A 23,148-nucleotide genomic window follows, 5' to 3' on the forward strand; every position below is an offset into this window, starting at 1 on the left:
GATATGCAAACTGCAGCGGGTCCATGGCTGAGCTCACGGTGGAGCGGAGGTGGTCCAGGACTAGCCGCTCCAGTGTCTTCATCAGGTTGGAAGTGAGAGCCACTGGCCTGAAGCTGTTGAGATCTTTGGGGCGCGGTGTCTTAGGCACAGGTACCAGAGAGGAGGTCTTCCAGACCTGTGGTACCACCCTCAGCTTCAGGCTCATGTTGAAGACATGCTCCAGAACTCCACACAGTTCATCTGCGCAGGACTTAAGGAGCCTGGGGCTGATGCCATCAGGTCCTGCTGCCTTCCTCACTTTAATCCTCTTCAGCTCACTCCTCACCTGTGCTGCTGTGACAGTCAGTGGTTGGCAGGGGGACCGTGTGCTGGGGGGATGGGTGAGTCCAGGCGAAGTGGGGAGCTGATGGTCCGGGGCAGATAAGCGAAGAGGAACAGATGCAGGGCATTGTCCAGCTGTGGAAGAGGGAGCATGCAGCTGTGCAGGGGGAGGGGCGGGTGACCGATCAAACCTCAAGAAGTGAGCATTTAAATCATTCCACCCACTGTAGATCCCCCTCTGTCTGGGCAGGGGGGATTTTGAAGCCCGAGATGGTTTTCAGGCTCCTCCACACTCCCTGAATGTTCTTCTGCTGCAGCTGCTCCTCCATCCTCCTCCTGTAGCAGGCCTCAGCCTGCCTGATCTTCCTCCTCAGCTCCTTCTGCACAGTCCTCAGCTCCTCCTTGTTCCCTGACCTGAAGGCTCTCTTCTTCTCCTTCAGCAGAGCCTTCAGTTCACGGGTAATCCATGGCTTGTTGTTTGGAAAACACCGCACCGTCCGGGAGGGAACAATGTTCTCAAAACAGAAGTTGATGTAGTCCGTGATGCACTCTGTGATGGTGTTGATGTCCTCCCCATGTGGGTCATAAAGCTCAGTCCAGACAGTGGTGCTGAAGCAGTCCCTCAGAGCCTCCTCGCTCTCAGCAGACCACATCCTCACCTCACGGGACACCACAGGCTGCCTGCGCACGATGGGTTCATACACAGGCCTCAGATGTACAAGGTTGTGGTCCGAGCTGCCCAGGGGAGGGAGGGGGGAAGAGGAATAAGCCTCCTTGGTGTTGGCAAAAAACAAGTCCAATGTTCTATTCTCTCTGGTGGGGCAGGTAACATACTGGGTGTATGTTGGTAGAACAGAAGAGGGAGAAGCGTGGTTAATGTCACCAGAGATGAGGAAGAGAGCCTGTGGATGCTGTGTTTGCAGCCTACAAGTGCAGGAGAGCAGTGCTTCACAAGCATCTTCAGCATTGGCAGACGGGGCCACATAGACTGCAATCAAAATCACATGTGAGAACTCCCGGGGCTGATAATATGGCCTCATGCCAATAGCCAATAGTTCAATATCCCTGTTACATAGCTGCTCCTTCACTGTGCAGTGTTCGGGTTTGGACCAGCTCGTGTTCACATACACCGCCAGACCTCCACCTCTTTTCTTCTCGGATTCTCTCGTTCTGTCCGCCCGCAGCAGATGAAAATTGTCCAAACCTACAATAGTCTGGCATTTCTGCTGTTAACCAGGTCTCTGTGAAAATCAAGACGCTGCTGTCCCTATAAATCCTCTGGGACCGCATGAGGCTCGCTATTTCCGTCATTGTATTTTGAAGGGACCTCACGTTACCCATGACTACGGCGGGAACCGACTTCCTGTTTGTCCCTCTCTTCTCTCGGAGTTTACGTCCAGCCCGTCTGCTTCGTTGCGTTTTCCTTAGGATGTCCGCCGGGATAACGTGACGATCTCCGGGTAAGACGACAGTTCTCCGCAGTTTCATGAGTTCCTCCTTTGTATAAACGCGGTACGGCGCCGGCCGGGGGGCGGGGCCGGAGCCGGGGGACTCAGAGCCAAAACACATCGCAACGACACGACGAAAACACTCAATCCAGCCGAATAAAGTCAAAACAAGTTAATTTAAAGCGATTCCAGTGCGTGTCCCGACCGTTCGTGAAGTTCCTCTTTCATATAAACGTGTATATAAACGTGTACCGACGACACGCCGTACTTCAGCGGCGGCCGGAGGGCGCGCGGGGGGGGGGGCTGGTGGGCTCGCTCGGAGCTAGCTCACGTCACAACAACACAACGAACGCAACGAAAAACGCTCAAATCCAGCCGAAAAAAGTCAAAAACAGTTGAATTAAAAAACTATTCCAGCGCGTGTCCCTATCGTACAGTAAAGTAGAAAAAATATACTAACTATATTTACAAAATATAGGAAATAAAGCACAATAAGTGTGAGAAAGAAGAGAGAGCGTTTACACCGGGCTGCCAGCTGTACCAGCGCCTTATGACGTATTTGCTAAATCCCTTATTTGCTAAATCCTTATTTGCTAAATCTTATGACGTATTTGCTAAATCCCTGGCAATGGCACTGTTTACATGAATTGTTTGTACATAATCTTACTCTGGTTGTGTTTTAATAATGACATGCACAATAATATTTTTTCCCGTATTGTATTTTGTTTTACTTTGTCGACAACAATTACTTTGTGGCGGTTAATTCTGCAAAGCCAAACTAGACAATGTTATTTTTGTACTTTGATTTGCATGATTGGAATCATCAGTATTGTAAAAAAAAATACATATATATGTATATATCTGCACTTTTCTATTTGGTTTTGTGGGACCTTGACTACCTTTTTCAGTTCTATTCCTTACTGTGAATATGTAGATGGATGTGTTCCTCTTTTGGCCAAAACACAAACATTTTAACACCCAAGGGGAATTTAACATGCCAAATAGGCCTACAGATCTCTTATATCAGGTAAAGGGCCTTTAGGTACAGTTATTTGTTATCTCTATTCATGTTAGAAGTATTTGGAAGTGTTTTGTTGAACAGATTTCATTTCAATATTTCAATTCATCATAGTGTTAACTTATTCTCAAAATGTATGTGATATAAGTTGTGTTCAAATACATTTAAAAGTGTGTACTTTAAAACAAACAAAAAAACAAACAAACTAATTTACATTTGCTTGAATAAATTACAGTTACCTTGACTGACTAAATTGGTAGTAAGGGTTTAGGATTTAGAGGGGTTGCTTTGGATATTATATTTTGTGACGTTGTACTTAACAAGGGAGGTACATTGTATACTATATAAGGTGCAGAAAAATAATTTTAGATTGATTAATTAAAATAATAACCAAAGTATAAGTAGTTCTTCAGGAGTATGTTTTTCATGTTTGTTTTAGTATCTCTAGTCGTCCTTGGAACTTTAATGTATGTCACATTTTTTTGTTATACATATTTTGTATGAAACTCATAATAAAATGATTCTAAAACAAGTTTATTAATGTGGAACCGATAGTATCATAGATCCATGATGTGAAATGAATCATTTATCAACCGGAAATGACGCATCACCCGTTGTTGTGTGTAACACAAAATATGTTCCGTTGGGGAATAACGAGACTCCATCGTCACTGGACTCGTCCTACAGAAATGCCTTCACAACAGAGCTATTCTCTAAAATCATTGACATGTGACACAACCTAGTCATTCATTTAATTACTCCATTTTAGTTCCAGATGTGCATGTTTTAACTCTTCCGGGCTGTTGCTACTGCAGAGTTGATCATTTTCAGGACCGCTGTTGCAGGAGACATGACGGATGACGCCACTGCCATTTCTCTCTCACAGTAACCGCTAAGATTCTGTCTTCACTGTGGTGGTAAGTCCTTTAGTCATTAATACACTGCAAAACCGTTTGTTTTACAAATAACAAATTATGTTTGTTATTACTTGTTTGCTGAATGGGTTAGTGTTGTATTCTGGTTGTTAAAAGGAATTCTGTGTTGCAAGTGCAAAATTCATATTGGATTTTGTTAATTTATGTTCAATAACTAATTACATGTAATGTAACCACTGATTAGGGACGGAATTTTATGTTAATATGACTTAAATTATGTTGAGTTGCATATTTTGTAATGCTTAACAAAACGTATATATATATACATACATATATATGGGGTAAAAGGGTTAGTTTATGATACTTAGATTTTGGGCATAGATTTAGGTAAGCACAGATCAGTTAAGGTAAACACCTAACCTACATCGTCGAGTACAGCAGGCATACATGGATCAAAATGGATTTTCAATTGTATTATTATTTTTTATTTACCGGTACATTATTTGTAATGGGATAGGCGACACATTCCCTCCCATAAAGTCTGTATACTGCAGCGATCTGGACAAAAAGATGTGACACGCTCTTTTATCATCATTATCTGTCTTTATGGAAAGAATACAATTGATTATTTTGATACATTTATTAACAGATATTTTCCCAGAGCCCTTGCAATGAATTTCCTGCGCAATCGTCTTGTTGTTCTGGGCTTGGTTCTGCTGGCCACTTTGCTGCTTTATCTGCTGCTGCCAGCCATTCGCCAAGGCAGCATGGAGCCTTCACTGGAGGCACAGAAGATGGGACTCTCGGCCACCTCTCCTCCACTAGTGCCGAGCGTTAATGTGTCTATTCGCACTGGACAACTGCCTGGAGACCCCCCCTTGTTCTTTAGAGAGGCATTACCTGTAGATGCTGCTGGTCGGCAAATATTACCTAGGTGGGTGACTATAAGGCAAAATTATCTATTTATTGTGCGTGGTAAAGATTTGCCGGTTAAAATACTGATGTTTTTGCATGAAGGTTACAGATTGTTATGCTGCATGGCCAGGCCTTCACCTCCAAAACATGGGAAGAACTAGGAACCATGTCCATACTGGCTACTCATGGATATCAGACTCTGGCTGTGGATCTGCCAGGTACAATATTTCCTTAAAGCTTATGCTTTTTTAAGGTACTTAGTATTGGATCGTAACAAATAGATCATGATTTTACATTTTGTTCATTGTAAAAAAAAAATAAAAAAATGTATCCCTTAGTTATAGAAATACTGTAGGTCCATTGACTTCCTGTTCAAAACTGCAGAATTGATAAGCTCTTCATAGTGACATTTCACCTTAACAAACAATGGATTGTTATATGCGTGTTCTTATTTTAGAGTATGTTCAGATTAGTAGTATTTTTCAAATGATCACAAGTAATTACAGTGTTGTGGGAGGGTATAGGAAGTATCTTCTGAGCACTCGAGCTTCAGTTGCAGGACAATACAGGATTACACAAATATGCAGGAATCAATCTATCATTCGAAATAAACCTTTGTGTACACAAATGAAGACACGTAACAAGGTTAAGCTCATACAAGTAGATTTTGCATTGATAATATGTCCCCTTTAAATGGTGCTTTAAAGAAATAAAACCAGGGCGAAACTGTCTTTCCATTCACTGTTATGATTGTGCATTTTTTTTGTATAACAAGCAAAAGTGGGAATGAATCATGGATCTATTATATATATATTAGCAGTTAACTGGTATACAATAATTCTATGCTAATTGTTCAAGTTGTTTGTTTGACATCAAATAATCAGGCGCTATTACAGTTTTGCCAGCACTGCTAATGACACCTACAGTCATTGTTTTTTTCTTGCAATCTACTGAAAAGGTAAGATTTGTAGTAATAAAATTATTACTCCTAATAACACAACTAACTATTCAACAACTATTGACATCTGATTTGCAGCAGTAAGTTTTTTTAAATATTTGTAATTATATATTTATGAAGTGGAGCACATCCTTGTGGTTGAAAGGATATTTACACCCACAGGTCTGAATTGGAGCTGAAAGAACAAATTGATTATTGATTATTACTGTGTTGTAATGTAGTCATTGAATAATTGTCAAAATTCAAAATATGCCAAGTCCTGGGAGAAGATGACAGTAATTATATTAAACCGACACAGGCGGAAACATGTATATTAGTGTTGTGGATGAAAATAACTAAATTTGGGCTGTAAATCTTATTTTTCAAGATGTCCTCAAACGGCATCACTTTAGCTTCATCTGGGCCACATTTAATCAAACAAATAACCGTTAGAATAATTGATTAGTAATCGTAGGTTGCAGCCCTAGTCTGAAGGTATATTTACACTTTGTGCTTAGGAATTGATTTTATGTTTTAAAAGTTGTATTTTTGGTATTAAATGTATGCTTTTGTTGTGTATGTTCCCCCCTCCCCCCGAAGGTTATGGAAAATCACCGGATTCAGAGTCCCTGAAAACAGACCAGAGTCGGGTGGACCTTCTCTCTCGGTTCATGGAGTCTTTGGGGGTCAGGTATGCGGTGCTTGTGAGCCCCTCCATGAGTGGACACTACTCCATCCCATTCCTCATGAAGAACAGCGCAAAACTACAAGCATTTATTCCTATAGCACCTGTCGGAACTAGAAGTTATACTCCACAACAGTACCAAAATATCCAGGTAACAAAATGGTTGATGTATGTATAATGCTCCAGTGACTTTATAGAAACATATTGAAACAACTTTTTCTTGTTTACAGACTCCAACTCTGATTGTGTTTGGGGCCTTGGACACAAATCTGGGTGCACAGTCGCACAAAAACCTGCTGCAGCTTCCACATGCCTCTGTGCTTAAGCTGGAAGGAGCTCGTCACGCCTGCTACATGGACAAGCCCAAAGAGTTTCACCAGGGACTGATCGACTTCCTCAGAAATGTTTAAATGAGGTTGAAGTGTGTAAATATGAGCATGGATAAAAATAACCGAAGCTGTTGACATAGTAAAGAGAGACTGTGTACAGTTCACGTGGAGGGAGGTACCATCTGTTACACAGCACTTAATATTTCCAGTGCTAACTAAACCTACATTTGCAAACCATCTCTTTAAAATAACTCAAGGCTTTTTATTGGTTTTGTGACTTCATTGTGTTCCTGCATGGTAAAGACAAAATGACATGTAACTTATTATAAATATGTATTTGAAAATTAGGCATTATTCTTTGCGGTCCAGCAGATTTTATATTATTGTCTTTGGTGAGTCCTTCCCCATGTTCACATAAGATAGTATGGTTCTAACGCCCTGAACAAAAGAATATGCAAAAAAAGATGACATGCTTATTTCTGTGTATTGATTGCAGATACATGCTTTTTATTTATTGTGTGATTGTGTGATTCAATTAAAAGTGTGAGGTATATTCTTAAATCTACTTTTAAAAGAAAACATGTAAACAACACTTTCATGAGCTTTTAATCATGTTGTAACAATGTTCTAACTTAGTCAAAGTGATATTACAATTGATTCTTGGATGATTAAGTATTGTCCTGCATATTAATGCTCAGGACATTTTTATTTTGTTGTTTGCCTACCCCTTTTCCCGCCCACTGCTCTATACTTAGTTAAATAATTTAAAAAATAAATTAAAAAAAAGTCTGGGTCATAATTGTAGGGGTTAAAAAAATGGCCACCCAACTATAAATGAACAATGAAACAAATGAAAATCTGGTGAAACGGTACTTTGAAGAGGCGGGGCTTTATCAGTGTTTCTATCATTCAGCCGTTTTAGATCAATATTACAGCATACAATAGACAAAATGTAAACGTATGACCTATGTATGTTATATTTTAAAACTAAAAACCCAAACATGCTTAATATTCCTTATTTAACAATCACTACAAAGTATTTTATTGTGAAACACCGGAAATAGCTGGACCTCACAGCTGACTTCGCCTGAGCTGCAGTCAACGAGGTGAGTTCTTTTTACGGTCATAATAACCAGTATTTATTCCACTGGCTGATACTCGTGCTGCTTTAGTAAAGCATTTCGTTACAGTGTCACCAGGCCGCGTTAAAGCTGTGCGTGGAGGCTAAAGTTGTAATAAATATACTTTTTGCTAGCTGTCAACACATCCATGGTCATAACGTATTGTAACGTTGTGTGGTTTTCCAGCGCGTTATAATATGCAGAAATCCGATTCCCCAGCAGTCAAATGTGCAAAGCAGATTCGTATGTTTGTATCCGAACGCCTCCTAAACATGACAGCCTTCAATGCCGGCTTTTTGCTGAATCTGTATTGTGTTTTGTCTGTGTGTGTTTTGCAGCTGCCTGTCGTCATGCTGCCTGACAAAGAGCCGGGCAGTGGGAGCAGCTCTTCCCCAGGAGAAGAGCCCTCAGTCGGCCTGTTCAGACAGTACCTCCGTCTCAAAACTGTCCACCCGGAACCGGACTATGGTCAGGGAGACACTACCAACATGACCCTCTCTTTTAGCAATGCGTGCATGTAAAAGACACTGAAAGAGGGCACTGTCACTTCTGTTATCATTTATCAAAGTCTACATTTTATCTTGGGATCAGACGAAGGCCTATCGCTTATTCCTGGTCTTTGATAGAGACTAAAGTTATTGTTCATTGTTTTAAAAGCTTTAGACTCCATTTGTGGCACAAACTTGCTTTTAATATCGCCTGCGTTAATCTGGAGATGGACACTTTGCATTATTGGTCATGTCCAAAAAGATATTCACTGGTTTAAAACACATTACAGCTGATACCGTTTCTTGCTTGTATAAAACTTGACTTGGAGGTGAAATAATAAGAAAATATAGTAAAGATGTTAAATGTTAAAATCATAAGCATTCATAAGTTTCTTTTCACATTTTAATTTGGTTTATTCATTGACAGATGTGGCGCTTCAGTTTCTGGACAGAATTGCAAAAGAACTGGACCTGCCTATAAAGAAGATTGAGGTCTGTGTATAAAACAACAATAAAGTAGACTTAAATCACTGACTGGTGAAATGAATAAAGGGAAAAATTATTTACTTTTGTGTTCACCAACTGTATGTGTTTGAAGTAAAATTATTAATTTTTTCTGAGGATTTGAATTAATTAGACGAGAGCTAATAAGTTAAAAGTTAAGCAAAAGAGTTTTATGCAGGTATTCCACATGGCATGTTACATGTTTATAACAGTGTTATATCTGACTGTCTGCTAATATTCTAAGGCATTTTTTTTCCTTTTCCCTCCAGGTATTTCCTGGCAGAGTGGTGACCATCATGACCTGGGAGGGAACCAACCCCAAACTGAAGTCCATCTTACTGAACTCCCACACAGATGTGGTCCCTGTTTTCCCGGTATGATGCATCACCTTGTCAAATAATGTGTGCATCCTGTCATTTCCTATCGTAGGCATTGGAAAAAATAGATTTGATATCAATTTCTTCTCCAGGAACATTGGAAATATGATGCTTTCAGTGCTTTCAAAGATGCAGAGGGCAACATTTATGCCCGTGGATCACAGGACATGAAATGTGTGACTATACAGTGGGTACAAACTGAATTGATAACTTGTAGCATCACATGTAAATGTTATTAGCACCACTGTAGATCCAGCTGAGCAGACCTCCGTCGACTGTTTTTATTACCGTTTTAACGGCATTTATTTGACTTTTCTTATTTGCAGATACATTGAAGCCATCAGAAAACTGAAGGCCAAGGGACACAAATTAGCACGAACAGTGCATTTGATGTTTGTTCCTGGTAAGAAGTGTCCATTTTTGTTTGCAAGCATAAAAGTTGTCTAGACTAGAGAGTGCAGAAAACTGTTAGTCTATTGACCTTATTCCGCCCCTTCTTCTTCCGTTGTAATCTCACTTCTGGTCCAGCGGAAAATTTGTTGGTTTAAATGGAGAATGAGGAAAAAGTCTCACCTCTAAAACATGCTATAAAGTAGATTGATTTGTGTAAAATATCCAATGTTAATGTCACCAACAAGTCAAAAATGCACCGATTCCCTTGGCGTCCTGAAAACGACTTTTGTGTCTGTGGAGAACTTATTTTCTCTCGAGGTCGGCAGCTCTATGTTAACTAATACAACCGGAAGAAGGATTTTTTTGGAATGGCAGTGCCCAGACGGGCCTCTGGAATAAGATGAATAGAAAATATTTTGATCGAACATATTAGTGATGAGTACATCAGAGAGACAGCAGGTGTTTTAGATGTTATATTTACTGTGAGGAGGTAAAAAGAGCGACCAAATTACGGATTTATAGTATAGTACTGAAAGCTGTTGCTACTTGACAGCAACAGAATGATATGGAAGTCTGGTTCTTTGGCGTCACTTTAACTCGCCAAGACCACAAATTATGAATCAGAACTAATTAGCTATTGAGCTGCTTCTACACAGTGACAGTTGGCAGCAGATTTTTGTCCAGATTTGTATAATTTGGCAGAAAAATTCAGCTAACTAACAAACTGTATTTTTTTCTAGATGAAGAAGTTGGGGGCCATAAAGGGATGGAAACATTCGTGAACCATGAAGAGTTTCGCAAACTAAACATTGGCTTTGCGCTTGACGAGGGTAAATAAATAACTGGCACTTTATTTCTTGGAAGTTAATGTGTAGGAGTAGGTTTCACAAAACATCTAGAAGAAAGGCCATCTTGCATTTTTAACAGGTCAACAGTAAACATTGGGAAGTGCTAAACGTTGGAAAATGTCTGCCCTAGCATAATGGCTTGTAGGCCTGTATAATTGATCACTATCAAATTGAAATGGCAATTATTAAGGTCCTGCTTATCAAATATTAAAATATCCTGTCCTGTATTAATTTGGCTGATAATTTTAGTTTCTTAATGAAATGTTATTCCTCTAGTGTTTAATATGTACATTCTGCTGTAAATTGCAAATGTAAGCACACACTAAAAAACCTAAACAAGCCATTAGGGCTGCACCTTTTTGATGTCTGTGTGAACTTTGAACTCTGACACACCGTTATTAAGTGTCTACATTGTTAATATGTAAATAATTACAGTGGTCAAGTAGATGAAAGAAGACATTTTTATTCACTCAAAAGCAACTCTTCTCGAGTAGCTTTGCCCTCTGCTAATTTGGTAATTAAAGGTGGTATGGACGATTTTTTTCAGCAAATTTTTTATCATATTTCCTCGTGGCATGGATAAATCATTTGTCCTGCCACGTATCAATCATAAAACGCACCTATCGCTCACCTGCAGCCGCGTCAGGCTGGTCCCCAAGTTTCCGCGTGCCTAAGCGCATGGATCTATCATAATATAGTTCCCTCAGTGTACGGGGCAAAATGAAGACGGAGAAAGACAGTTCGAGCTGACGCAGAAGTGGACAGAAATCTACGGGAGACGAGCGATGCGATGCGCTCCGTTTCACGTGTGTGTTGTATCAGTCCGCACGGGGAGTGCGCATGCGCACTTCCGCCTGCGTTCTCAAATCGCCGAAAAATCGTCCATACCGCCTTTAAATGCAAAATGCATTGAATGGATAAAGGTGACAAGAGAGCTGTAATGTGTTCGCCCACATATACTGTGTATAAACAAATTTAGCATCTGATTACAACATGTTTTACAAGCGTTATGCCTTCTCTTTTGATGTTGAATAGGTCTTGCCAACCCTACTGATGCCTTTACAGTTTTCTATGGAGAAAGAAATCCCTGGTGTAAGTGTGGCATTGCTTTTCATTGTCCTATGCACAGATTCTTGTGGCACCTGTACAATTTGGTTTGATTTCTTGTAGGGATCACTATCCACTGTCCAGGCAGTCCAGGGCATGGCTCAAGATTTGTAGAAAACACAGCGGCTGAGAAACTTGTATGTAGTCTCTCTTCAGATGACTAAAATGTGTTCATCATTACTTACCACTGCGTTTACCTTTCCAGCATCACATCATGAACTCCTTCCTGGGCTTTAGAGAAAAAGAGAAACACAGGTGAATATTTGTACTTTTTAATTTTGGGAATAATTGTTTCAAGACTCCGTGGAAACGGAACAAGAGAGGAAAATGTAAAGGGTCTTTTTGGGAGTTACAAGAGTTGTTGTTTGATATAAAGTCAGCAAATTTAGAATGAAATGGGCATGTACAGTGTAGAGGAATGGTAAACATACCGCGATGTGTAGAATGGTAGATTAACGTTCAGGATAGGTGCAGAAGGTTGTATCTCAAAATGCTGCCAGACAGAAATGGAACAACCTTGTGCTGGAAACTTTAAGATTTAGATGTATTTATTTAAAAAGGACAGTGCATATTAATTAACAATTTAAATATGCCAGAATTAGCCTATTGGCTACTTTCCATCTGTAATCCCTGGCAGGTCAGGACAGAAACAACATGTAACACATACACAGCACACACGTTCAATACAAATTACAACAATAGAGTTAAACAACACTTCAGAATCAATTATTACAGGCCTGGTTCTTCTTGAGCCAATGTTTGAGGTTTGTCTTAAATGTGCTCAATATCAGAGTGGCTGGGATGTTCCAGGTCTCTGAGCCTAGACTGACAGCTGACAGAAGGCTGTGCGTCTCAAAGGAACTGCACAATTACCTCGAGTAGAAGCTCTGTGTCACTTTCAGATCTGAATTTAATAAACTCATTCAACTAGGGATAAATAGAAATATTTCTTTGTATATTTGTCTGATACAGAAACGTCACTACATTCAAAGACATGTAGCTGTTAAATATCATTATCGGGATACTAAAACAACGAAAGATTTTTTTGTCAATATTGTCAACCCCTACGTTAAAAAAAAAAGTATACGGTATATATTTCTTGCAAACTGTCAATGTTTTTCCATGTTTGCTTGAGGCTAAATGATGTTTTAATGAACTGAGTTGGCTGTCAAAATGCCCATTCCTGGAAAAAAAAGATGCTTTTTGGATTAACAACAAGGCTGAAGCTATAATCTGCTTTCTGGGTCTAAGCATGTTTTAATTGGATAAATCCAATGAAAGTGACCTACTTGAGTTAGTTATGGTATTTTGCCAGGTGTTGTCGGATTATCACATTTTTATTGCAATTTTTATATTGGGAAAAACGGATCCAAAACATAAATGTAGATAATTCAAAGTAGCACCGACAACACCTAGACATATAAATACACATACAAGTGGACAAATATGTGACTTTTCTGGTGGAGGATCCGCCACATGCTTATCTCCATGGAGATGTTTTTTCCTGGAATTTTGCCAGTTTTTTCTCAGGACAGTATAAGATCTAGCTTCTCTATCCAACTCCTTCAGATTATAAATTGCTTTCAGATGGAAGTTGAAACGTCTTGATTTTGAAAACATGGTCTAGGTGACAACCTTTTGAACTTTTTTCTACGGTTTTGCTTGGAATGTTCCACAGTATAGCATTCAGATGATCTGTCTTGCATTATTTCATTGCAAGGGTGTTTTTATTGGACTTGAAAAACATTCTTATTGTGTCCCCACAGATCTGACCTGTAACTTCACTGTTAAGTACCACTTGCTTGTCTCCATGGAGTTAGATGTGTTTAATGCCATACTGTTGAACATTCTAGGCAAAGAAATAACATCTCCATGAACACAAGCTTGTGGCTGAAGTTGAATAGTGCGAGAATGATTATGTTGCCAGAAAAAAAGCATTATTTTCCTAAGATATTAAGAACATTGAACACATTACAATATTGCAGGCTGAATACCAGTGAGTGCCTTACTCTGGGGGATGTGACCACTGTGAATATGACCATGGTGAAAGGGGGCGTGGCCTACAATGTCATCCCTGCTGAAATGGATGTTAGCTTTGACCTAAGGATCCCGCCCACCGTAAATCTACAGGTCAGTGTAAATGGCGTAATAGAAAACAAAACATTTATACAGGTACATAACCTATTACTAACATACTATATTCAAGACTTTGTACTGTTTTCCCTCAGGAGTTTGAATGTCAAATCAAAAAGTGGTGTAAAGAAGCAGGGGAGGACGTCACCTATAAATTTGCTCAGGTAACCACTTGTGTGCTGTGCTAGAAATACCGTAAATAAGTACTGAATTTCCTCCACAAACAAAAACGATCCTGCTTTACTTTGCATAAAAAAGGCTAACCGTGGAGTTTAGCGCTGTAAAGACATGTTCTGAAATAAATTTGATTCTTTTATTAGTTCAGAGGCCTGTGTTTTCCTCAATTCTCCAGGACGTGTTTCAATGTGAACTTTGAACAGAATACTATTATTGAAACATAAATTGTAAATCTAATTGCTGTTGAAAATCTAATCGCAGTCTCAAAACATATTTAATGGTGCACTGTGTAACATTTCTGATAGGGTCCCCCCCCTTGGATTTTCCATAATATGGCATTGAACTTATCTCACCATTGTGATTTATTGCTGTCTGTTCTTTCTGTGAGCAGGCTCAACTCTCCACAGATCTGACCTGGCCCTGTGCCGTCACCTTGTCTTCATGGAGATATTTAAGCATACTCTACACAGTGCACCTTTAACACAATGAGTCATTTATTTTCAGAAACATATGGATCAGAAGGTGACCTCTACAGAAGACCATGATCCCTGGTGGAGTGCCTTTAGTGCCACCTGCAAAGAAATGTGAGTATCCTGGACACGTCATTCTGAGGATTTAGTTTCTGGCCATCAAGAGCAGATGCATTACCGGTACATTTAAAAGTTTAGGATTTTGAAAAAAATATTATTTCAAATATTACTATAGTTATTTGAATTATAAGAGTTTTTCTTCAAGAGTGTTATCTGTTTTTATTATTTACTTCTGTACCTACTATGTGTTGCAACTCTGGAATTTCCCCATTGTGGGACAAATAAATCTTATGTTATTATTTATTTGTATTAAAGTAACATAGGATTGCAAATTCATATTCAACTGGTATACATTTGTTATTAGCCTGTTTGCAAATTCTGTTGAAAAGTAATGACTGGAAATTGAAAGTGCTTGTAACATACTTTAATTTATTGTGGAATTAAAAAATAAATGTAATAATATTTGATTTTGCAACAGGAACATGACATTGGAAAAGGAGATCTTTCCTGCTGCTACGGACAGTCGCTTCATCAGAGCGGTAAGTTCAATTCAGAGAGAAGCCTAAAACCATTAATACAATGGGTTAATGATGTTGAAATTGTTGGCAGATTGGTCTCCCGGCCATTGGGTTCTCTCCGATGAACCGGACCCCGATCCTGCTGCACGACCATAACGAGTTCCTGAATGAGCAGGTTTTTCTCAGAGGCATCAGCATCTACCAGAGACTCATCCCAGCGCTGGCCTCTGTCCCTGCTCTGCCTGACGAGAAGTAGAGCTCCGGTGACAACATCTCATTTAAAATAATATGATTTCACTTGAAAAGATTACCAAAGATTTAATTTTTTTGTGTGATTAAGAAGGAATAGCAGTGTTTGTGCTACAGTTTTACTTTCTCAGGATTTAGACACAGGGCCTGTATGCAGTGTTATATATATCCATTATAAGGGTTTCCACCAGATTGGAAATGACACTACTGTGAAAAATCTTCTTTCATTAATTTTTAATTACATTTTAAAAATATTTTATTATAATTCAAGTAATTTATCATTCAATAAATATATTTGTCCAGAACTGGGATTGGTAATTATTTGTCATACTAACAACAAGGGCACTTACGAACACACTATTGGTCGTCATGACTGCAGGATAGCACCAAACTTTTGTATCAATTCAGATTAAAAAATGTTTCAAAATAAGTTTTGAACAGTAACTTTTTTCATCCCAGTATTCACATTGGGCACCAGTCTGTTGTCACGAGTTTGTAGTTTATTCCAAATTGTTACACAGCTTCAAAGTAAAAATAAATATCTGTGTGTCTTAAATTTCACTGATTTAATTCAATATATAATGTTCTGAACACTCAGATCTGTGCGGTGTATGAAAGCATTCACACCACATATTGACTGCAGTCTAACTAATTCTGAGGGCTAAATCCAGTATTATGTTATTCCTTTGATTCATAATAAAAGGGTTTAGTTGCAGTGTTTACAGGAGCTAAAGGTTACCCTCCTCTACAGTTCAGCGCCCTTCGGATTTGTCGCCTAATTAACAGTGTGCTCTCTCTCTGAGGGGGATTGGCAGGAAGGCCGAGCAGTCAGTAATTAGGCTGCTCTCTCCCCGGGACACGACAGCAGCATTAATGCATGGGGCTGCCTGCCACATCCTTCCTCCCCAAGGAGTCACTAGAGGTGCAGTCATCCTGTCAGAACATCCATACGGTGCCCTGTAGCTGCTAAACCCTAAAAATATGTCACTGCGTGGATTTGAATACGTCAATGTCAATGTTCTTAGGGATTCATTAATGAGAATGTCATAAGTGAAGGTCCAATTCTTCTGCATTGCCTTCAAGGTCAAATTCAGGATTAGACTTTAGCATTATTTAGAAACACGGAGGTCATGCAGGTTAAGGTTAGTTCAAGGTCATAAACAATGCAATTAAATATTCAGGGCATATGGGCAGCTTGTACACTTAACATTAACTGTTTTTAAACTACATGTCTGCTGACATAGGGTATATTTAACTGCATACATTTTACATAAGATAAATGGCGAGGCACTTTTGCATTTCTTTAAATCCGCTTTTGTAATTTATTGAGTCATATGTCCTTCTGGAAATACTTGCACGAGGATGTGAATGGTAGTATTTTTCAAACCGATAGTGCAAGGAAATCTTCCAATGGAGCTTTTTGTTGTCAATTTTTTATTTGTATTTTTTTTTGTTTGGTAGGATTTTCTATTTTAGCAAAGGAAGGTCTTCGTTGGCTTTTAGACCTGGTACATATCAGTTCAGTTTAGTTGCCTTTTTTATGTAAAAAACACATTGTTAAGATCTGTGCAAAAGTTCAAAGTGCATTGTAAATATGCACAATAATGATAATGGGTTAAAAACACCAAACGTACGTTGATGTAAAATGTTTGAGAATCACTCTGCTGGGGAACTCTAGATAAGTATTGAAATGATCACATAGAATAGACTTTAGAAACAAGATTAATCTTGGTTTGTATATTATTGTTCTTGTAGTTTGTTGCTTGTGTCCACCTCTTGACCTGGTCTTTCTTACCCACAACAAAAACAACAACAACAACAACAACAACAACAACAACAACAACAACAACAACACCGCTGGCATCTCACCTGTCTATCCTCTCCTGTCACCTCATAATCCTCAGCTCCAGGTTTCAGACAGTTTCAAAAATAGAACTGACCAAATCACCATATTCCCCTGAACCTATGTTTATACGTCCGATTATACAATCTACTTTTCAGTCCACTGTCAGGCTGAACAATGATAAATGAGTTCATGATGATACAAAGGAAAATAGTCTTGCATCCACATAAAGGTAAACTCTTTTCTGATTTTGTAATTAAAAAGGGTAAAGGAGGAGTTTCGTGGCATAGCTCAATTGAATGTTATTAAATGCAATAATGATAGAGCATCAGCCCCACGTGGCTCTGCAGTGATCATCAAGCCCACTTTGCATCTGCGCGTGCGCGTGAGGGCGGGTGGGAGCATGTGTGTCGGTGTTGCCTGTGGGAGCGGGAGCGGGAGAGGGAGCGGGAGAGGAGTCTCTGCAGTGTCTTGGCAGCTGCATTAGTGCATCCACACAGCGGCGATGCCTCCTCGAGCGCTGCGTGCCTCCTCCGCGTCCACTTGACATTACACGCCGACATGAACTCCCCGCGGACCTGAACCGGACGAGGAGCGAGCGGACGTTTACGCAGCAGCCGTCAGCTTCGACGCGAGGACCACCCGGGGAAGCAGTGGTCCGGAGCGTGCGTTCACACCCCGAAAGCCCGTGACGAGATTTTTTAATGGAAAATGGCGATAGGCAAAAGGTCTTGCAGCTTCGTCTGCTTGCTATCTATTCAGATGTTCTTTCTTCTCAGCAGCGCGCCGTGGCCCGGAGCAGAGGGGCTTCTGTTCCCCCAACATTACACGTAAGTAACGCACAGGGACAGAGCACAGCGGGTCACAACTTGGGTCTTGTCCACTCGACTTTGGTGTCAAGAAATCTCTCGATCTCAATCAGCCCTGCTCTTATGTAATTTGGTTGCATCAACACAAACGCGGGGTATTGTTGCCCTGTGTTGTGTTGAACTACTGTCCACAGAGAGAGCCGGACTCATTCTAAATAAGACAATTATGGCATTCAAACTCTTAACTATAAATTGGTTTTGCCACTTGTACTTTCCTGTAGCACTCGCTCATTCACTCATAGAACAACTGCTGTTAGATCCTATTGTCAGGGGAAATGGCACACAAAGCCAGGTTGGTGCAGTCTTGGAGGTGTTATCCCATTAGATTGAAGAACCTGTAGGTTTAATATAGTTTTATAAGCAGACGATGTTTCCATGGACACCGCAAGGCCCCAGCATCATTTTGAATTGTTTAACTCTTTGTCCTAATCTCCAAAAACGGGGGGGGAATTACGACAAGAATAACCAACTTCTCCTCTCAAAATGTTGTTGTAGGTTTGAAAAACAAAAGCATTAACTTTTTGTTCACATGGTAAATTTTTTGAAAAAGGAATTAACAATAAACGGCTATTAGATCTTTAAATAAATCAGTGTTTGCAGCATTTGATAGAGAATTATTTCTACCAAATCAACTGTAATAAGGATGGTCTTTCACAACCCAAAGTTTTTGGTTTGGGCCTTAACTGATCCACAAACTAGTTCATCCTGTTTGATTGTTTGAAACTATTCTGGTACAGATGTGGATATTCTTTGTTCACTGATTTGCTTTGGCTGTTGTTAAAGCAGCAGCAGCAGCAGCAGCAGCAGCAGCAGCAGCAGCAGCATGCAGCAGCAGCAGCAGCAGCAGCAGCAGCATGCAGCAGCAGCAGCATGCAGCAGCAGCATGCAGCAGCAGCATGCAGCAGCAGCAGCAGCAGCAGCATGCAGCAGCAGCATGCAGCAGCAGCATGCAGCAGCAGCAGCAGCATGCAGCAGCAGCAGCAGCATGCAGCAGCAGCAGCATGCAGCAGCAGCATGCAGCAGCAGCAGCAGCAGCAGCATGCAGCAGCAGCAGCATGCAGCAGCAGCATGCAGCAGCAGCAGCAGCAGCAGCAGCAGCAGCATGCAGCAGCAGCAGCAGCAGCAGCAGCAGCATGCAGCATCAGCAGCAGCAGCAGCAGCAGCAGCAGCAGCAGCAGCAGCAGCAGCATGCAGCAGCAGCAGCAGCAGCAGCATGCAGCAGCAGCAGCATGCAGCAGCAGCATGCAGCAGCAGCAGCAGCAGCAGCAGCAGCAGCAGCAGCAGCAGCAGCAGCATGCAGCAGCAGCAGCAGCAGCATGCAGCAGCAGCAGCATGCAGCAGCAGCATGCAGCAGCAGCAGTCTTCTTTTATTCCCATAGCCTAGTGTCACAATCTGTCTGTAATACTCCTGCTGCATATTGTCCACACAGATTTCAATCATCTCCATAATCTCTTATCTTGCCCCTTTTTGACAGATTGTAATGGGCTGTATGCTTAGGTCATGTTTATCAGTGATCCCTGGCTGTTGTCTAAGTCCACTCGCGGCTGTGCTTGGGGAGAACCGTGGTCCAGATGGTCTCTTTCTCTCCTCCACACCCTCGGAAATCTGCCAATCACTACTGGGGGGTTTCATGTGTTGTAGTCTATATTTACACACTAAATATTTTTCTCTCAACGTTCCCGCCATGTTGGGCTAGAACACTGTCTTTTTTGCTTTAAGTGCATGCTAAACGAAGATGAGACGACGCGCTATGAAGCAACAGCATCTTTTTCCAATTAAGAATTAATACGGCTGCACGGATTTATCCAGCTTCGGTAGCGTTAACACCACTCTTCTGCTCTCATCCCCTGTCCGCAGATAGAGACGGATAAATAATGCAGTGATGTAGATGACTTCAGCGTTGTAAGATCAGATTATTGCAAACTCTAGTCATAGAACTGCAATGTATCTTGACTACAATATTACACTTATCTGCAATGCTAGAATAATTTACACCGATGGGAAAAATCGATAGAACAAAGAGTAGGATGTGGAAGTTCATATTTGTAGTTTGAGAATTAGAACAAGAAAAGCCTTTATTTGGAGATTGAGTCAACAAAAAGACACCCAGATACTGTAAATACTGAAGCTAGATACTTTTGACAAAGAATCATTACTTAAAAAAGCAATGATATCAAATAATTAAGAAGAAAAAATTAACAAAATTGCCTTTCCTGAATAGTTTTATGTAGTAGAGTTAAAGACGAAGGCTACATAATATAAATGTTGTGTTGAAAATGAAAATGTCTGTTATTATTATGATGGTATTGAAATCAGGATCCGTACAGGTTCTTTAAAGGGTTCTTTTTTCAGAACAGAGTTTTTAGTTTTTTCATACCGGACAGTTTCGACTGCTCACTCATCTTCTTCAGAGTTGTCATGCGTCTTGTCTGCTGATCTGCACAGCTTTCGACGCGCTATCTACAGTATCCTGGTGTGAGAGAGTAAAAAGGCCCCTTTGTCCTGGTTTATAGTCCCGTGGGTTTCGGTCGGCCTCTTCATTTTCATGTTCTAATCTTATTGTTTTATTGTTTTATTAGTATCCCCATTAGCCACCCATTTAATGGGTTAGGGTTAGGGTTATTCTTCCTGGGGTTTGCATTACATTACTTATCTAAAAAAAACAGAATATTGAAATGAACATTTCTCTGACTTTGTAACACATTTATTTGGTCATTTGCAGTAATTGTAATGTTAATTTCTTCTTAAGTTTATGTTTAACTTCAATTGTACTTGCAGAAGTGGGGCGCTGATTCCATTGAGATCTGGCTCTATAAAACACATTTGATTTGATAGAATTTGTCTTTGAGCAAGGAAGTTTAAGGTTTCAACCTATTTTAGAATGTTTGCGTTGTGACGACACTAATTTAGTGTTTGTATTCATTTATATGATGAATGAAATGCATGTTTTATTCCTCATAAATGCGGTTCCAGCCTGGCACCGCTCCCTGTGTCTTTGCTGAATATGGGTCATGTACAGCTGTTGTACCACGGCCCTGTCCCCTGGGTCTGCTAGTGGAGAGAGCCTCTTCATCTCTCGGTGGACTTGGGCGGCAAAAACACCCCAGTCAACTTATGGAAGGCAGAAAGGGCTAAAATGGTGTTTAGGATTTGGCATAGTAATGCCTGCTCGTTGTTGTCCTAACCCTTTTACATGTATTTTTAGATCATTGACATTGGATGTACACTACACACAATAAAATGCATTGAATGCATATTTGATAAACGAAAATGATAAAGGCTAAGAGGCCGTTTGCTCTCATATCAATATTGCAGTAGGACATACTGCAATCCCACTTGTTCATATAGTGGTTTGTTATTGTGTGTTCATCTCATTGGAATGTATCTGGTCTCAAACGGCATCTGACCTTCTGTGGTCTGAACCATTGCATCACACTTCTAAGTAAGTAAATTTTATTTATATAGCACCTTTCAGACAGAGGTCACAAAGTGCTTCACAAAATACAGAATAAAACAATAAAAACACAAAAAACTTACAGTGAACAATACATATACAACAATATACAGTAAAATCAGTCCGTAAAACAAGTGCATTTAAAAGGCTTGACTAAATAAAAAGGTTTTAAGCTGACCCTTAAAAGCAGTAACTGAGTCCAGTGACCGTAGGGAGAACGGAAGATCGTTCCAGAGTCTGGGGGCAACAGCCTGGAAGGATCTGTCTCCTCTGGTCCGAAAACGGGTGCGAGGAACCAGCAACAGTTTCTGGTCCAAGGACCTTAGTGAGCGAGAGGGAGCGTATGGTTTAATCAGATCGCTGATGTACGATGGGACCTGACCATTTAAAGCTCTAAAAGTTAAAACAAGAATTTTAAACTGTATCCGGTAGGAGACCGGCAGCCAGTGAAGGGCTTTAAGAATGGGTGAAATGTGGGCCCTTCTATTTGTGCGGGTCAAGATCCTCGCTGCAGAGTTCTGTACCAGCTGCAGACGAGAGAGTTCCTTCTTGTTAAGACAGGAAAACAAGCTATTACAATAGTCTAAACGTGAAGACACAAATGCATGAATTATAACTTACAGGTCATTTTGAGACACAATTTTCCTGAGCTTAGAGATTTTCCTCAACTGAAAGAAACAGTTCCTCGTCAACAGCTTGGAGTGGTGCTCTAAAGACATGTCTTTGTCAAAGACAACACCCAAGTTTCTAAGACTTGGTTTAGCAGTCTGGCCTAAAACACCCAAGTACTGGTTTATCCCTGGAATGGCATCATCAGGGGCAATAATCAGAGTTTCTGTTTTGTCAGCATTTAGCTGCAAGGTGTCTGTCATGTCTATGTCTCTGTGTTGGCCCTGCGACAAGTTGGCCACTGTCCAGGATGTACCCCGCCTAAGGCCCGAAGTCACTGGGATAGGCTCCAGTCACCCGCGACCCCAAAAGGGAACAAGCGGTAGAAAATGGATGGATGGATGGAGTTTTTACTCAGCCATTGTTTTATTTGCACTAAACAACTGACCAATGATTTCAGCTTCTGGATCTCAGAAGGTTTAAAACAGCAATATAGCTGAATATCGTCAGCGAACAGGTGATAGGACACATCACTAAACTCTTTAATGATCATTCCCAGGGGAATTATATAAAGCAGAAATAAGACGGGACCCAAGACGGAGCCCTGAGGAACTCCACACAACAGATCAGCTGAGTCGGACATTATTTGGTTTGCAGCAACACTAAAGCTCCGACCGGATAAATATGAGGAAAACCAATGAAGAACTGACCCCGACAGTCCAATCAGGTCCCTCAGTCTGTTCAACAGGATATGATGGTCGACAGTGTCAAAGGCTGCAGACAAACAACAGAACTAGAACAGTGCATTTTCCAGAATCAGCAGACATCATAATGTCACTGGACACTTTCAACAATGCGGTTTCCGTAGAATGATGTTTGCGGAAACCAGATTGAAAAGAGTCGTGAATGTTTGACTGATCAAGGAAATCGGACAATTGTTCAGAGACCACCTTCTCTAGGATCTTGGACATGAACGGGAGCTTTGATATGGGTCTGAAACTTTTGGGGTCTGTCGCGTCCAAGTTTGTTTTTTTCAGTAAAGGCTCAACTATGGCATGTTTAAATGGACCAGGAAACACACCAGTAGAAAGAGAGAGATTTACCATTTTGGTAACCCAGGGGCCAATAACATCAAACATTTTGAGGAAGAGCCTGCAGGGAAGGGCATCTGATGTACAAGAGGAGGGTTTCATCTTGGTCACCAGAGCTGAGATGTCTTCTAGAGTGACAGGCTTAAAAGAAGACCAGTTTTGGGAAACAGGCTCCACAGAAACAGGTTTATCAGACAAAGGGAGTGGGATTTGGTCTTTGATCATCTTGATCTTATCGATAAAGAACCTGAGGAATTCATTGCTGTCAGCTTTGCAGGAAACAGGAGTCACTGCAGCTGAAGGACAAA

At 40.6% G+C, this 23,148-nt stretch overlaps 3 protein-coding genes across 5 annotated transcripts in view; all 3 read left to right on the forward strand.

Annotated features, from left to right (window-relative positions):
* The first annotated feature begins 3,392 nt into the window (after window positions 1-3,392).
* Window positions 3,393-6,631, forward strand: abhd14a (abhydrolase domain containing 14A). Of its 3 annotated transcripts, none has more exons than XM_072452374.1 (6): window positions 3,393-3,529; window positions 3,619-3,704; window positions 4,312-4,596; window positions 4,680-4,795; window positions 6,115-6,350; window positions 6,430-6,631. In XM_072452374.1, the coding sequence occupies exons 3-6, from the start codon at window positions 4,334-4,336 to the stop codon at window positions 6,607-6,609; spliced, it is 795 nt and encodes a 264-aa protein (XP_072308475.1). In that variant the 5' UTR covers window positions 3,393-3,529; window positions 3,619-3,704; window positions 4,312-4,333; the 3' UTR covers window positions 6,610-6,631. The 3 variants fall into 3 exon arrangements, with proteins under 3 accessions (XP_072308475.1, XP_072308474.1, XP_072308476.1); XM_072452373.1 differs by having other exon boundaries at window positions 3,407-3,529; window positions 3,603-3,704; XM_072452375.1 differs by having other exon boundaries at window positions 3,407-3,529; window positions 3,603-3,704; window positions 4,324-4,596.
* Window positions 6,632-7,555: 924 nt separating this feature from the next.
* LOC140365808 (aminoacylase-1A-like) lies at window positions 7,556-15,278 on the forward strand. Its single transcript, XM_072452371.1, has 15 exons — window positions 7,556-7,634; window positions 7,988-8,117; window positions 8,565-8,629; window positions 8,911-9,015; window positions 9,111-9,205; window positions 9,345-9,421; window positions 10,152-10,241; window positions 11,295-11,351; window positions 11,430-11,503; window positions 11,572-11,621; window positions 13,352-13,496; window positions 13,595-13,663; window positions 14,181-14,260; window positions 14,685-14,745; window positions 14,816-15,278. The coding sequence occupies exons 2-15, from the start codon at window positions 8,000-8,002 to the stop codon at window positions 14,978-14,980; spliced, it is 1,251 nt and encodes a 416-aa protein (XP_072308472.1). The 5' UTR covers window positions 7,556-7,634; window positions 7,988-7,999; the 3' UTR covers window positions 14,981-15,278.
* Window positions 15,279-17,213: 1,935 nt separating this feature from the next.
* The window catches only part of LOC140365814 (voltage-dependent calcium channel subunit alpha-2/delta-2-like), a 46,732-nt gene continuing 40,797 nt past the window's right edge, over window positions 17,214-23,148 (forward strand). The window contains exon 1 of the mRNA XM_072452378.1: window positions 17,214-17,646. Coding sequence (XP_072308479.1) covers window positions 17,528-17,646 — 119 coding nt within the window. The 5' untranslated portion in view covers window positions 17,214-17,527. The remainder of the gene's footprint in view (window positions 17,647-23,148) is intronic.

The sequence above is a fragment of the Eucyclogobius newberryi genome, unplaced genomic scaffold, assembly GCF_026437365.1.
Source record: "Eucyclogobius newberryi isolate DKJ021-1_F unplaced genomic scaffold, fEucNew1.0.hap1 SCAF_19, whole genome shotgun sequence".
In the NCBI taxonomy this organism is placed as follows: domain Eukaryota; kingdom Metazoa; phylum Chordata; class Actinopteri; order Gobiiformes; family Gobiidae; genus Eucyclogobius; species Eucyclogobius newberryi.